Raw genomic sequence first — 14,778 nt, 5'->3', positions numbered from 1 at the left:
CCTATAAAATACTTGCAAAAATCATCCGAAATAGATTGCAAAAGGAGGTAAATAAGATCATTGGAGAATACCAAGGAGGTTTTAGACCAGGAAGATCAACAACAGATCAAATATGTTTATTAAAACTAATACAGAACAACAGCTACGAACAAAATTTGGGACTACACATGTTGTTCATTGACTTTAAACAGGCTTACGACTCAGTGGACCGAGATATGCTATATGAAGCAATGAGATCCTTGGGTATTTCAGGAAAGCTGGTTAAATTAGTGAGAATGACGCTCAACAATACAAAAAACAGGATAACACTGGAAGGAAATTTTTCAAAACAATTCACAGTGAATAAAGGACTGAAACAGGGTGACCCTCTATCTACAGACTTATTTAACTTGGTACTAGAACACATAGTAAGAAGGATAAAAATTAATACAAGCGGTACCATATTTAACAACAGACAGCAGTTTATAGCTTACGCTGATGATCTAGTCATCCTAACAAGAACAAAGGAACATCTCCAAAAAATATTCCAAAAGTTCGAAGCGGAAGCAAAAAGGTATGGATTAAGAATCAACCAAGGAAAAACACAATACATGGTAATGAAAGGAGATATAAATAAAGAGGATAACTATATAAAAATGAAAGGAGAAGGAGATGAATATAAATTTAAGGAAGTAGCAGAATTCGAATACCTGGGAGTGACTGTAACCAGTACTGGAAGGGAAGAAAAAGAAATAGATAAAAGATTATTGAAGGGAAGTCGAGTTGTGGGTGCCTTAAACACGATATTAAAAGCAAAAAATGTATCAATAAACGCGAAAATCAGAATGTATGAAACGATAATACGGCCCACAGTGTTGTATGCGAGAGAAACGTGGGTAATGAACCAACAAGAGGAGAAGAAGATACAGATATGGGAAAGGAAGATCCTGAGAAAAATTTTTGGAGGTATACAGATAGCGGAGAAAACCTGGAGGAGACGAACAAATGAAGAAGTAATGAGGATGTATGGGAGACCAAAAATAACGACAAAAATACGAGCCCAAAGAGTTAGATGGCTGGGACATATTACTCGAATGCCAGAAACTAGAAACGTCAAACGAATATTGAATGACAGAGCATTGGGAAAAAGGAGACGAGGTCGACCAAGGAAGAGATGGTTAGAGGCTGCAGAGAGGGATTTGGAAGAAATCGGGGTGAAGGACTGGAGAAAGAGTGCAGAGGACCGAACAGAATGGAGAAATATTATCCAGAATTTAGAAGCCGTAGGCCTATAAGGCCTGGTAGCGCTGTTATATATATATATATATATTTTTTTTATGGATACACCATTTTTACAGAAATACGACGTCAACCTTTACAAAGCATAGGTTCAATAGGTTGCGTTAAAAAAACAAACCAAAATTAAAATTAAACAAAATTTAATTAAAGTAGTAGCTTAAGTTATTATTAAGTTATATAATGCTCAAAATCTCTCAACTGATTTCTTAAATGTTGCTATAGGGACCGTGCAAGTTCGGAAAAGCGACACCTGGTTTCTACGCTCTGCACTTTTATTCGCACTTTTAATTATATTGGCAAATCGTATGGTCCTGGTTACTGGATAATTGTCAAGGCCATAGTCCAAAAAAAAATAATAAGAAAAAATAAGATTTAGGTTATGTTATTAAATCATAAACAATTGTATGTAGTAAATAAAATTAGTTATTAAAATGCAGTACTGCAAGCAAAATACAATTAACTAAATTTACCTTTATATGTTTACCTCGTTTTTGGTTATGTTTACTGTAAACAAACAAAAATTTTTCAGTAGTTAAAAATTTTGAAAATATTTACATCATCTTTAAGTAAAAGTTGCTAAAAAGTATTTAGTGATGCACACAGATTTATAGAAAATAAAGTTTTGTTGATATTTTCGCGAAATTAAATGGAAAACCCAGAAAGAAGGATTGTGAGGTTATGTTATGGGATCCCAAGCAAATAGTTTATCAGAATTTGAGGAGGAAAATAAAAATAAATATTGCAAGGCTTGTAAAAAGCCCGTAGTCAGTTCCTGGGATTGTCAAAATTGCACTTCTTATTTTCATCCAAGCTGTGCAAGGCAGGCCAAAGTTGTGTATAAAGACAAGAACCAGAAAGAGTTTGTAAGCTGCTGTACAAGTGAAATGGATGAGAAGAAGATTAAAGCTATATTTGGGGATCTACTTAAGGAGCACCTATCCTCATTTAAGAAAGAAATTAATAAAGAACTTGGTGAATTGAAGAAATCGGTCCAGTACATTTCTGACTCATTCGATGAGCAGAAGAAGGCTATTGAGAAGCTGTTTTCGGAAACAAAGCAACTAACAGAAGACAAAGCAGCTATGACACTGAAAATACAAGAATTGGAAAACAGGATAAATGAAATAGAACAACAGAAAATAGAGAAAAATATCATCATAGGTGGTATACCGAAGCAAGAAAATAAAAGCCTAACTGAAGTTGTGCAACATGTTGCAAGGTCAATGCAGATTGAAATTAAAGCTGATTCAATCTGTGAAACATACCGCTTAGGTAAGCACGAAAATGCACCTGTGCTAGTAAAACTAAGTAGCCATAAAACTAAAATCGAATTTTTTCAAAAAGTGAAACAAATGAAGGGAATTGACACTCATGTTTGTGGTCTAAATGGAAACAGCAAAATCTACATAAATGAAGATCTGACGCCACATATTCAAAAGCTTTTTAAAAAAGCGATGGAGATAAAGAAACAAAAAAACTTCTACTCAGTTTTTACCAGAAATGGTAAAATATTACTAAAAAAAACTAGAACTGAGGCTCCGGTGAAGATTTTGTGTGAGCAGGACTTGAAGCTGTAAATGGTGTAGTAAAATAAACAAGTTTTTGTTCTAAACAAACGTTTTATGGAAGCTGATATTCTAGATAATATTTCTATTGAAAATAAAAAAGTTACTATTGAACCAAGTGCTATAAATAGTGTTATTAGTATAGGTCAGGTTCAACTAAATACTTTGTTACTCAATATTAGGGGTATAAAAACAAATCATGATAAACTTCTTGTATTTCTTCAAGCTTATAACTTACAATGTTGTGATTTAATAATCTTAACAGAATGCCACAGCTTGTACTCAACTTCTCAGTGTAACATTCCAGGTTTTAATATTTATTATGATGATGGAGATTTCAATAGCTTTGATGGTATCTTAGTATATACTAAATTCAATTTAAATCCACTTATACATACAAACAAACAAGTTACATCTAAAATAAGTATAACAAGCTTAACACTAACTTTTGAAAACACAACTTTTGTTTTTAATATATGCTATCGCTCACCCAGCTCAAATGTAGTTAATTTTTTATCAGACTTGAATCAATATCTTTCTCAAAAAAATTCAAAAGATATTGAGTTGTTTTTAGGAGATATAAACTTAAATATTCTGAATGACACAGATCACATAGTCAGTGAATATACTTCTATCCTTAATTCTCATGGCTTTTTTTCATTATATGAGGACGTAACAAGGCCAGAATCTCTGACATGTCTTGATCATATATTCCTCAAAACACGATTAAAGGAGAACTTTATAAAGGTAAGTCCAAATATAATTAATTATGACATAACAGATCATTTACCAGTCTTGTTGAATTTTTCATTTAATAAAAATATCAGTAGCAACTCTTTTAGTAACACAAAAATATATAAAAAATTAAACTATCAAAAACTTCTTAATCATGCAAAAAATGTAAACTGGAGAGAGATTTTGAACTATGCAGAACCAGAGATAGCTGCGGGACAACTTATAAAAAATATATCTGAATTAATTCAACTTTCTTATGATGACATAGTTCTTAAAAATAAGTTTAAAAAAATTAAACCTTGGATTACTCATGGCATTATTGTATCTATTAGAAAAAGAGATCAACTTAAACAAAATCTAAGAAGGGAATCCACTCCAGAAAAAATCATTGAATATAAAGATTACAGAAATAAACTAAATAAATTAATTACACAAACAAAAAATGATTATTATAAAAACAAAATAAATGAAAATAGCAAAAATATTAAAAAAATTTACAATTTTATAAATGAGGCTACAAACGAAAACACAAAAAATAAAAAAAATGAAATTAAGTACATCAAGGTTGAAAATGAAAATAAAATTGAAAATAACATTGATATTGCAAACCATTTTAATAAGTTTTTTACTGAAATAGGATTAAAAATGACCAGTAAAATTAAAAAACCACATACTCCATTCCACATGAATTACTCCTCTCAGACATCAATGTATCTTAAACCAGTCACAAATAACGAAATAATAAAATATATAAATTCCCTTAAAAATAATTCAGCACCAGGTAAAGATGCCATCTCTTCTAAAATTATAAAAACTCTTCACATCTATCTCATTGATTCTCTTGTTCATATAATAAACCTTATTTTTAAAACTGGTGATATTCCAAGTCATTTTAAAGTTTCAGTAGTGAGCCCTGTTTATAAATCAGGTAATAAATTTAATATGGAAAATTATAGACCAATAAGTATCATATCAAATCTAGGTAAAATCTTTGAAAAATGCTTAAAAGATAGATTAGTGTCATATTTAACTGAAAACAAAATATTATCTCCTAATCAGTTTGGTTTTACTCCTGGTCTAAGTACAGTAGATGCTATGAATGAAGTTGTGCAAGATATAACTATGCATCTTGATAAAGGGCAAAAATGTATTGCAGTGTTCCTTGACTTGTCCAAGGCATTTGACACAGTTTCACACACTAAATTATTGGATATACTAGATAAATATGGCGTGAGGGGTATTGGGCAGAAAATTTTTACTAACTATCTTTATGAAAGAATACAATATACAAAAATAAATGATGCTATCAGCGAACCAAGAACTATTAAAATTGGAGTGCCACAGGGTACAGTTTTAGGCCCAATACTCTTTAATATATATATATAAACTCAATATTTAATCTTAAGATCAGGGGTAAAATCGTGTCATATGCTGACGATACAGTCATAATTTTTTCTGCATCTACATGGGAAGAAGCAAAACAGAAACTTCAACAAGATCTAGTTTATATCAAAAATTTTCTTGATACATTTAAGCTTCTTCTAAATGCTAAAAAAACTAATTATGTAGCCTTTTCTATAAATGATACAAATCGTCCAAACTTTGAAAACATTAACATACAAAACATTGAAGATCCTATTGAACAAGTAAATGTCATAAAATACTTAGGAGTATATTTAGATAAAAATCTTAAATGGGAACACCACATAACATACCTAACAAAAAAGATTAGGGCCCTTATGCATAAATTTTATCTGCTAAGGGAGTTTCTTGCAAAAAAACTGATCACTATGATTTATCAATCCTTAATTGAGCCTTTACTAAGGTATGGAATTTTGTTGTGGGGTGGAGCATATGAAAACAACATAAGAAATCTCAAAGTAGCTCAAAATTCAATTATTAAAATAATGTTAAAAAAACCTAAACTTTTCTCTACAACCGAATTATATAATAATAAAATCTGTGACTTGAAAACACTCTATATTTCAACATGTTGCACATATATTCATAAAAATTTCTCCAAACAGACACTAATAGAACATAATTATCAAACTAGAGGTAACATCAAAAGAAGCTTAGTTTTACCACAGTTAAGTCGAGGAATAAGCCAACATTCTGTGATTTTTAGGGCACCCAAGTATTATAATTTACTACCAAACAAAATAAAAGAAATCAAATCCATAAAAATGTTTAATAAAAAGGTAGTTGATTGTATTATTGGAAACAAAACACAATTTGAATTATAAATCCTGAAAAAAATGTTCTTTTTTTGATTTTGGAATTCTTAATACCTATAAGTTGGATTTTTTACATATTATTATATTATATAGATATGCTGTTTACTTAGTTTTAAGTTTAAATTCCAAATAATTTTGATTTCTCGAATGTGTTTTTTTTTTGTTACGTTTGTTTATAAGTAATCTATATTTATTTAGGATTTTTCTATAGACACACACAGATGTTTTCACATCTAGGTGTCTTTCTGTATATTATATTATATGTACTTAAAAATGTAAATTTTGGCTAATAAATTGAAAATTGAAATTGAAAATATAATAATTGCATATCATATCAATATTGTGGAGCAATATATAATTTTTGTCCTTCAATGACAGTGTACTTATGAAATATACGTCAATTTGACAATTTCAATTGACATGAATTATTTAAGAAAGTTGCAATATTTTTCCGCTATTCGCGCACGATCGTTTCGCGTATCCCTTCCAAGTACTTGCACACCGCGAATAGATATTCCAAATAACTCTAAACTATTGCTGTGCTCATTGGCAGTTCGTAAAATTCTTGTAATGGGTTCATTTTAACCATAATTTGTAGTGTGGAATGGAATGTTGAAAATCTCAGTGTTACGAGTTCTTCTAGTATTAACATTAAAACTTAATAAACTTAGTAACCCTGGATCTTGAACATATCCATTTATAATCTTAAAAAGGAAACATAAATCCGCTTGACACCTTCTATGATGTAGTGGTGAGATATTTAGTATTGACAGTATATCATCATATGTGTATTGTTCTCTAATAAAACCAATCTTGTAAGCACATACCCTCAAGAATTTATTCTGAACTCTCTCGATACTGTAGATGTCACTATTATATGAAGGAGACCAAATGAGAGAACCATACTCCAAAACTGATCGAACTAAACTAAAGTATAACATCATAATCAGTTTGTACTGAAAACTGATTACAGTTTCTTAGAATGAATCCCAACATTTTTAAAGCTTTAGCTGAAGTTTCGTTAATATGATATTTAAAAGTTAATTTAGAATCAAAATTTATTCCTAAATCCTTAATATTATGACGTGCCTCTAATGGTACATTATTTATACAATAATCATAATTTACAAACTCTCTTGATCTTCCAAAAGTAATTTTAAAACATTTTTTTATATTTAAGTATAGCATGTTTACCTCACACCAACTAGCTAAGCTTTTAATATCATTCTGTAACAAAGAGGCGTCAACTAGGTTATTTACTATTCGAAATATTTTAAGGTCATCAGCAAACATTAGAAAATGACTACTTTTAATCACTGAGGATATATCATTAACAAATATATTAAATAATAGAGGCCCAATATGAGACCCCTGAGGAACTCCTGAGGTTACAGATACTCGTTGAGATAAACAGTTTCCATATTTAACATACTGACATCTACCAGACGTATAACTACCTATCCACTCAATTATTTTACCTCCAAATCCATAGCCTTTTAATTTAGCAATAAGCAGATCATGGTTAACTCTATCGAAGGCTTTAGAGAAGTCTGTGTAGATAGCGTCAACCTGACCCTTCTGTTCAACTGAATTAGCAATGAAATTAGTATACAATATTAAGTTTGTGCATGTAGACTTACCTTTAGAAAAGCCATGTTGTCTAACATCAATTATATCTTTACAATTCCATGTCAAAAAGTTATTTACAAGGCACTCAAAAAGTTTGGGTAATACAGATTGGTTACAAACCGCTCGATAATTTTCAACATCATTTTTATTACCAGACTTAAAAATTGGTGTTAAATAACTAGTTTTCCAAAAATCAGGAAAGATGCCAGTACTCAATGAGGAATTAAATAAGTAGCAGATAGGTTTTACGAGAGTAAAAATGCAATGCTTGAGAACATAAGCTGGCAAACAATCTGGTCCAAGCGATAATTTCCAAGGCATCTTTAAAACACTATCAATTATGTCTGAGAGCCCAATACTATAATTATTCACATTTACACTCTGCTGATAGTTAAAAATTGGGATCTGATTAACTTTAGAATTAGAATATGTAGTTGAGAAAAACTTACTAAATAAATTAACTGTCTTGAGCATTATCACCTGTACTATCACCGTAGGACATATTAGATGGCAGATTATAACTTTTACGTTTATTATTGATATACTTACAAAAATGTCGAGGATTAGATAGAATCCCATTCTCAATATTATTTAAATAGTTAGTATAACATTGAGAGGAGACTTGTTTACATTCATCTCTTAACTGAGAAAATCTTAAATAATCATCCCTTCTACCAAATAATTTATACTGCTTATGTATTTTCTTTTTTAAATATATCAACTTCCTTAATTTACCATTAAACCAAATCGGAAACGAACTTGTTTTAAATTTTTTGATCGGAACAAATAAGTCAAAACTATAAAAATTAGTCAATTATAAAAAAAACTCACTTTATCTCTTTTACTTTTACTGGAACACTTTACAACTGAACAAAACGCTGGTATTTTAATCATATTCTTAAATTAAACAATGGTTTTCTACACTTAACCTACTTTGTTTACAAGATCTTTGCCCTCCAGTCGCTGTCAAATGACGTCACCCTGGAATGGTCTATATCTCCAATTAACAATGTCTCCAATTAAGAGACATAACCTCCAATTTTCCCCCATCTTAATAGTATATTATGCAACGAGCATTTAAGGATGGTCATTATGAAGCGAGTATGAGGGTTACGAAACGAGCCATATGCGGTGAGTTTCGTATAGAGTACGAGCTTCATAATGATAATTAAATGCAAGTTGTATACACTATTTTTTCTATGGTCATTCACAACAAAAAATATATTCAAATTTATTAATTTTGTAACACAAATAAATTCAGTAGTTTGTCAGTTTGACGGTTTGTTTACATATTGAGAACTATCAAAGAGTATGTATTTGACTCGCCATTAATCACTGCGCATGTACCACCTTTATCGCAAATGCTATATTATCGCGATTCTATTGGTTAAAAATCTGTATCTTAATGAAAATCTGTATGATAATGAAGTTCATTATGATACAGGTAGTGACATCATAATTTTCAATTTATTATTTTATTAAAGTTGTGAGATAAAAAGAAATAAAACTAGTCGAGCTGGTAAATTTAGCGATTAACGTATAAATTCACATTATATTGACTGTTTCCCACCTTAACACGTATCAGAGGAGTATGTCAACTAAAACTGTCACTGTGACAGTGGCAGTTGCTAAACTCGTTCGATACATCTAAAGGTGGGAAACAATAAATATAATGTAAATTTTTAGGTTAATATCGCTAAGTTTCCCAGCTCGACTAGTTTCATTTCTTTTTATCTCACAACTTAATACGTTTTCCATCGTTTGTGCTATTTTGCCTGTTATTACCTCGCTCATCACTGTATAGCATAAGCGATGACGGTCAGAATGACAGTTGCGATGACGGTTTGCGATGACGGTCGCAATGACAGCCACGATGACGGTCGCGAATTCAATGCTTAAAGAAGTTTTCACTTCAAAACATCCTAGAATTCAAGATCTATATGAACAAAATAAGAGTAAATATAAACAAAGTTGCAATAATTGAATATGACAATTACTCAGATGAAGACAAAATAGGTACGAATTACCCAAAAGGGAAAAGTGATTTGTTGTTTAACTAAAGAAACAAAATATACCCTATTTCACGAACATACGCCTGTTTTGGATTACTTCGACAAGGAATATTTTACTGTGCAAAATAAGAAGAACGAAAGTAAATTGCAAATTACATTGTTGTTTATTGGAATAATTATTAGCGCCATTTACTTTCGTACTTCTTATGTTGTACAGTAAAATATTCGTTGTCGAAGTAATCCAAAACAGGCGTATGTTCGTGGAATGGCCCATATTAAATATTATATGAGTACTTATCCAAAAATTAAGATCAAGTCAGTATGTTTAAAATTAACAACTTCCCTGCTGGTGGTTACTACATGCAAACTATGTTAGAATGTGTCTTTTTTGTTAAGTATTCCTGTTTATTGAACCTATGTGTAATTTCATTTTCTGATAGACAGGAAGTGAATTATCATAAATGTTTAAAAAACCTGAGCTTAACCTTTTATGGGTCACATTTTACTCTTACTAATTATAGCCACAAAAGTGCTGGACCATACAATTGAAGGAGTTTGATGTAGTAAAGAGCCGTGGCATGTCCATCCAGTCTTTTGCGGGGCTTCCTTGAGCCAAAATTTAAGGTTCTTGAGACACCTGGATAGACGACCACTTCGTCTACCACCCACGCAAATTTCAATAAGACTAAGCCATAGCCATAGTGTTAAACGACTATAGATATCTTCCCTTTGTAATAATAAACGGCTAAATGTACAAAACTAACTTACCAATTTTTATTTTCAATCTTTCTTCTAGACGAACTTTAAATTCGTCAGCCATGTTATTATGTTCTATAAAAATGAATGGAGCGTGTTGACATAAGCACCATTAACTTATACACACTACACACGATGCAGAGTTTTTAATCGTCGATAAATTAAGTAACATACACTTTTTGCACTGCGACATTCTTTAAGAAAAACAAAGACCGTACGCTAGGGTGTTTTTGGTTGGTGTTTATGATTTACGTTAGTCATATCCTCGATTGAAAGAAAATTATGAATGAAACGGAATTCAAGGCTACAATGCGTATACACGGCGCTCGAATGCGCTATTGCCAAACATACGAGATTAGTATAAATAAGTTCTGGCACTTAATTTATGAATAAATCTAATATTTAAATACCATGTGCAGTGAAAGAACCCAAATTCAAGAAACCTGAATATTTAACGCATGTCTTCTGGTCAAATTATTTGTTAAAAATATCTATAACTTATTTACCTGGAAAAAATAAAACTTCAAAAATCCGTGGGATTGACTTATCCAAATAAGTAGATTAAGGACTTACATATTACAATGCCCAATTAGTCCAAGTAATGAAGCTTATAATAGGACAAAACCTCGCAATTTTTACAGAATGGATCGATTTGCTTGAAAATTTGAGAATAAGTAGTGGATAGTCCAAGGATCAAAATCTATATGATGCCTAAAGGCGCTTTTAGCATGAGGGTGGTTGCCACCCCATCTCGGGGGTGGAAATTTTTATTATATTTTGACCGCAAAAGTTGGTAAAAACGTTCATTCTAAGCAAAAAACGTTCTATACATTTTTTTGATAAAATTAATAGTTTTCGATTTATTCGCTATCGAAAGTGTTCGTTTTATATCGAAAAAATCAATGTTTTAATAAGTAGGTTTTCTGCTAATAACTCCAAAAGTTTTCGTTTTATCAAAACAACTTTACTTAACAAAAATGTGCCTATAAAAAATAAACAAAACCGTTTTTTAAATTTTCTTTAAGACCAATACCTAGTAATCGAGCTATAGTTTATTATATAATCTTCGTCAAATGCTAAATATTGTAGTTTCAAAGTCTAAAGACGGGAAAACTATATGCTAATCACCACCCTAATTAAAATTAGTCATTGACCTTATTTGGTCTTCTTTATCTATCAGGAGCGTCATTTGAAATTTTGCTAGGGGGGGGCAAACATATATACAATACATTATACAGGGTGTAACGAAAATACAGGTCATAAATTTAATCACATATTCTGGGACCAAAAATAGTTTGATTGAACCTAACTTACCTTTGTACAAATGTGCATATAAAAAAAGTTACAACCCTTTGAAGTTACAAAATGAAAATCGATTTTTTCCAATATATCGAAAACTATTAAAGATTTTTTATTGAAAATGAACATATGGCATTCTTATGATAGTAGCATCTTAAGAAAAAATTATAGTGAAATTTGGACACCCTATAAAAATTTTATGGGGGTTTAGTTCCTTTAAACCCCCCAAACTTTTGTGTACGTTCCAATTAAATTATTATTGTAGTACCATTACTTAAACACAATTTTTTTAAAACTTTTTTGGCTCCTAGTACTTTTTCGAAAAGTCGGTTTTTATCGAGATATTTTGAATATTTGTCAAATCTACCACATATTTGTATATGGTTAAGTACGATTATGGAGACTTGGTAATACATAATATGAAAATTTATGTATGATTTACATTTTTAGGTATATTTTGAAACGCATTAAAAAAGAAGCCATATTTCGATAAAAGGTGCCTTCTCGATAAAATACAAAGAGGCAAAAAGTTTTAAAAACACTGTGTTTAACTAATGGCACTGCAGCAATATTTTAATTGGAACGTACACAAACATTTGGGGGTTTAAAAGAACAAAACCCCCATAAAATTTTTATGTAAACATATTAAAAAATAAACCTCAACTCGATAAAAACTGCCTTATCGAAAAAATACTAAGAGTCAAAAAGTTTTAAGAATATTAAATTTAACTAATGGTACCACAATAATAATTTAACTGAGACGTACAAAAAAGTTTGGGGGGGGTTTAAGGGAACAAAACCCCCATACAATTTTTATGGGGTGCACAAATTGCACGATAATTTATCTTTAAGATGTTCCTGTCATATAGCCACTTTACACCATGCAACTAATTGCGCAATTAATTGCACAATTTCTTGCAGCAATAGAAATTGCATCGTGTCATACGCGAATTGCACATAAAAGCTGCAACTTCTTGCAGCAATTTCTTGCTGCAAGAAGTTGCAGCTAGATAGAACATGTCCTATTTTTCATGCAATTTTTCTGCAATTTGGGTATATTTTTAGTAACTTTTAAGGCTACACTGTTTGTTTTGACATTCTGTCATCCTAAATTTCAAACTAAGCAATTTTTGACAAAACTAGAGGAACTTTTTACCAATTTCACGCTTCACAGATAACATTATTCTGGGGGATAATTTTAATTATGCAACATAGGGATTAAAGAAACTATATTCTATTTTTATTTCTTTTGTATTTAACAACTTGTTTCCTTTTGTAAATGAATAATGTATTATAGGTATACTTGCATTAGGTATTAATTGATTTTGTTATACATAATACATATTATACTTTTCTCAAATTATAATCTAACATTTTCAATCTAATATATCTGATAACTCTACTCAAAAAATTACATTTTTAATTTATAAAAACAACATAACCCAAAATTTATGGTATGTCAAAGTTTCTGTCCATTTCATGTCAGTTTATGCAATTACTTGCACTGTGTAATCACTTTATTGCAGAAAGCTACTTGCAACTTATTGCAGAAGTTCTTGCTGCAAGAACTTGTGCAATAAATTTCGCAATTACTTGCATCGTGTAAAGTGGCTAATAAGAATGCCACATATCCATTTTCAATAAAAATCTGTAATTGTTTTCGATATATTCGAAAAAATCGATTTTCATTTTGTAACTTCAAAGGGCTATAACTTTTTTTTATGTGCATATTTGTACTAAGGTAAGTTAGGTTCATTCGAACTATTTTTGGTCCCAGAATATGTGATTTAATTTATGACCTGTATTTTTGTTACACCCTGTATATGCAAACAAAATACAAAATTGATCTATTTTTTGTAAATGTCAGTCATTTTCAGGGTCAGGGGGGCAAATGCCCTCCCTGACCCTATTAAATGACGCCCCTGTTATCTATGTATTGTTAACAGGTTCTAGAAATTTTACCGGTTAGAATGATTAGTTTTTAAAAAAATGGAGTTAAAAGCGAATAACGAATTTTTGTAGTTTGGAAAAAATGGCCTTTTCATCAGAATAGAAAGATTAACATCAGAGATACGAAAAATGTTTAAATATGAAATTGTAGATTATTTAATTCCCAAGAATCTGGTTTGCAAAAATTTTTTCTACGTCAAAAATTAAGTGAGCTATTGACATTAAATCTTGTAATAACATGCAAAACCACCTTTACCAACCCTTTCAAAGTCACCTCTTTTTGCGACTGAGGACTTAAAAAAAAAAGTAAAAAAGTTACGGTTAAAAAATCAATATATTTTTTTGAAAAAAATAAAAGGAGAAATCCAATTGGAAGCATAATAATGTAAGTTAGCGGTGATTTTGGTTATTGGCCTAATTCATTCTTCTTTATTTATGTATTATTAATAGATTCTAGAAGTTTTGCTGGCTTAGGAGTAGTTTTAAAAAAACTGGAGTTAAAAGCGAATAACGAATTTTTGTAGTTTGGTAAAAAATGCCATTTTCTTCAGAATAGAAAGATTAGCATCAGAGATACGAAAAAATGTTTAAATATGAAACTATAGGTTATTTAATTCTTAAGAATTTGGTTTGAAAAAATTTTTCCTACGGCAAAAATTGAGTGAATAGTAAATGAGTATTATCGAAAAACAATGATTTTTTCGATATAAAACTAACACTTACGATAACGAATAAATCGAAAACTAATAAACTTAAAGATAAAACCCATAACTAAATTAAAATTCATGGTGACGTTTCAATTATTACTTTAATCATCGTCAGAATAATAAGTTTCTTGAGCGGATGCTTTAAAATAATTTTAAAGGAACAAACAATAATTAATGAAAACGTAAAAATGACATTGACAATCATTGGGTTCAGTCAATAATTTCAAACACGCCATGTCTTGTTGCGTGTTTAAGGGTGGCTTCAAAAGAAATATGGATAATGCCTCCTTGATACTGAGTTACGTTGGAGAACTTGCATGACCAATGATTGAGAAGTCCTTACGACTAATAGGGTGATGTTCTAGCAAGTTTTCCAACGGAACTCAGCATCAAGGAGGCATTATCCATATTTCTTTTGAAGCCACCCTTAAACACGCAACAAGACATGGCGTGTTTGAAATTATTGACTTAACCCAATGATTGTCAATGTCATTTTTACCTTTTCATTAATTATTGTTTGTTCCTTTAAAATTATTTTAAAGCATCCGCTCAAGAAACTTATTATTCTGACGATGATTAAAGTAATAATTGAAACGTCACCATGAATTTT

General features: G+C 30.5%; 1 protein-coding gene across 1 annotated transcript in view; it reads right to left on the bottom strand.

Annotated features, from left to right (window-relative positions):
* LOC126882102 (GTPase-activating protein) overlaps positions 1 to 10,539 on the bottom strand; it is a 317,689-nt gene extending 307,150 nt beyond the window's left edge. Inside the window, exon 1 of the mRNA XM_050646950.1 lies at positions 10,225 to 10,539. Coding sequence (XP_050502907.1) covers positions 10,225 to 10,276 — 52 coding nt within the window. The 5' untranslated portion in view covers positions 10,277 to 10,539. The remainder of the gene's footprint in view (positions 1 to 10,224) is intronic.
* Between the last annotated feature and the right edge of the window lie 4,239 nt (positions 10,540 to 14,778).

The sequence above is a fragment of the Diabrotica virgifera genome, chromosome 3, assembly GCF_917563875.1.
Source record: "Diabrotica virgifera virgifera chromosome 3, PGI_DIABVI_V3a".
In the NCBI taxonomy this organism is placed as follows: domain Eukaryota; kingdom Metazoa; phylum Arthropoda; class Insecta; order Coleoptera; family Chrysomelidae; genus Diabrotica; species Diabrotica virgifera.
Note: the sequence above shows the minus strand (reverse complement) of the source record. Positions and strands in the feature narration are given on the sequence as shown.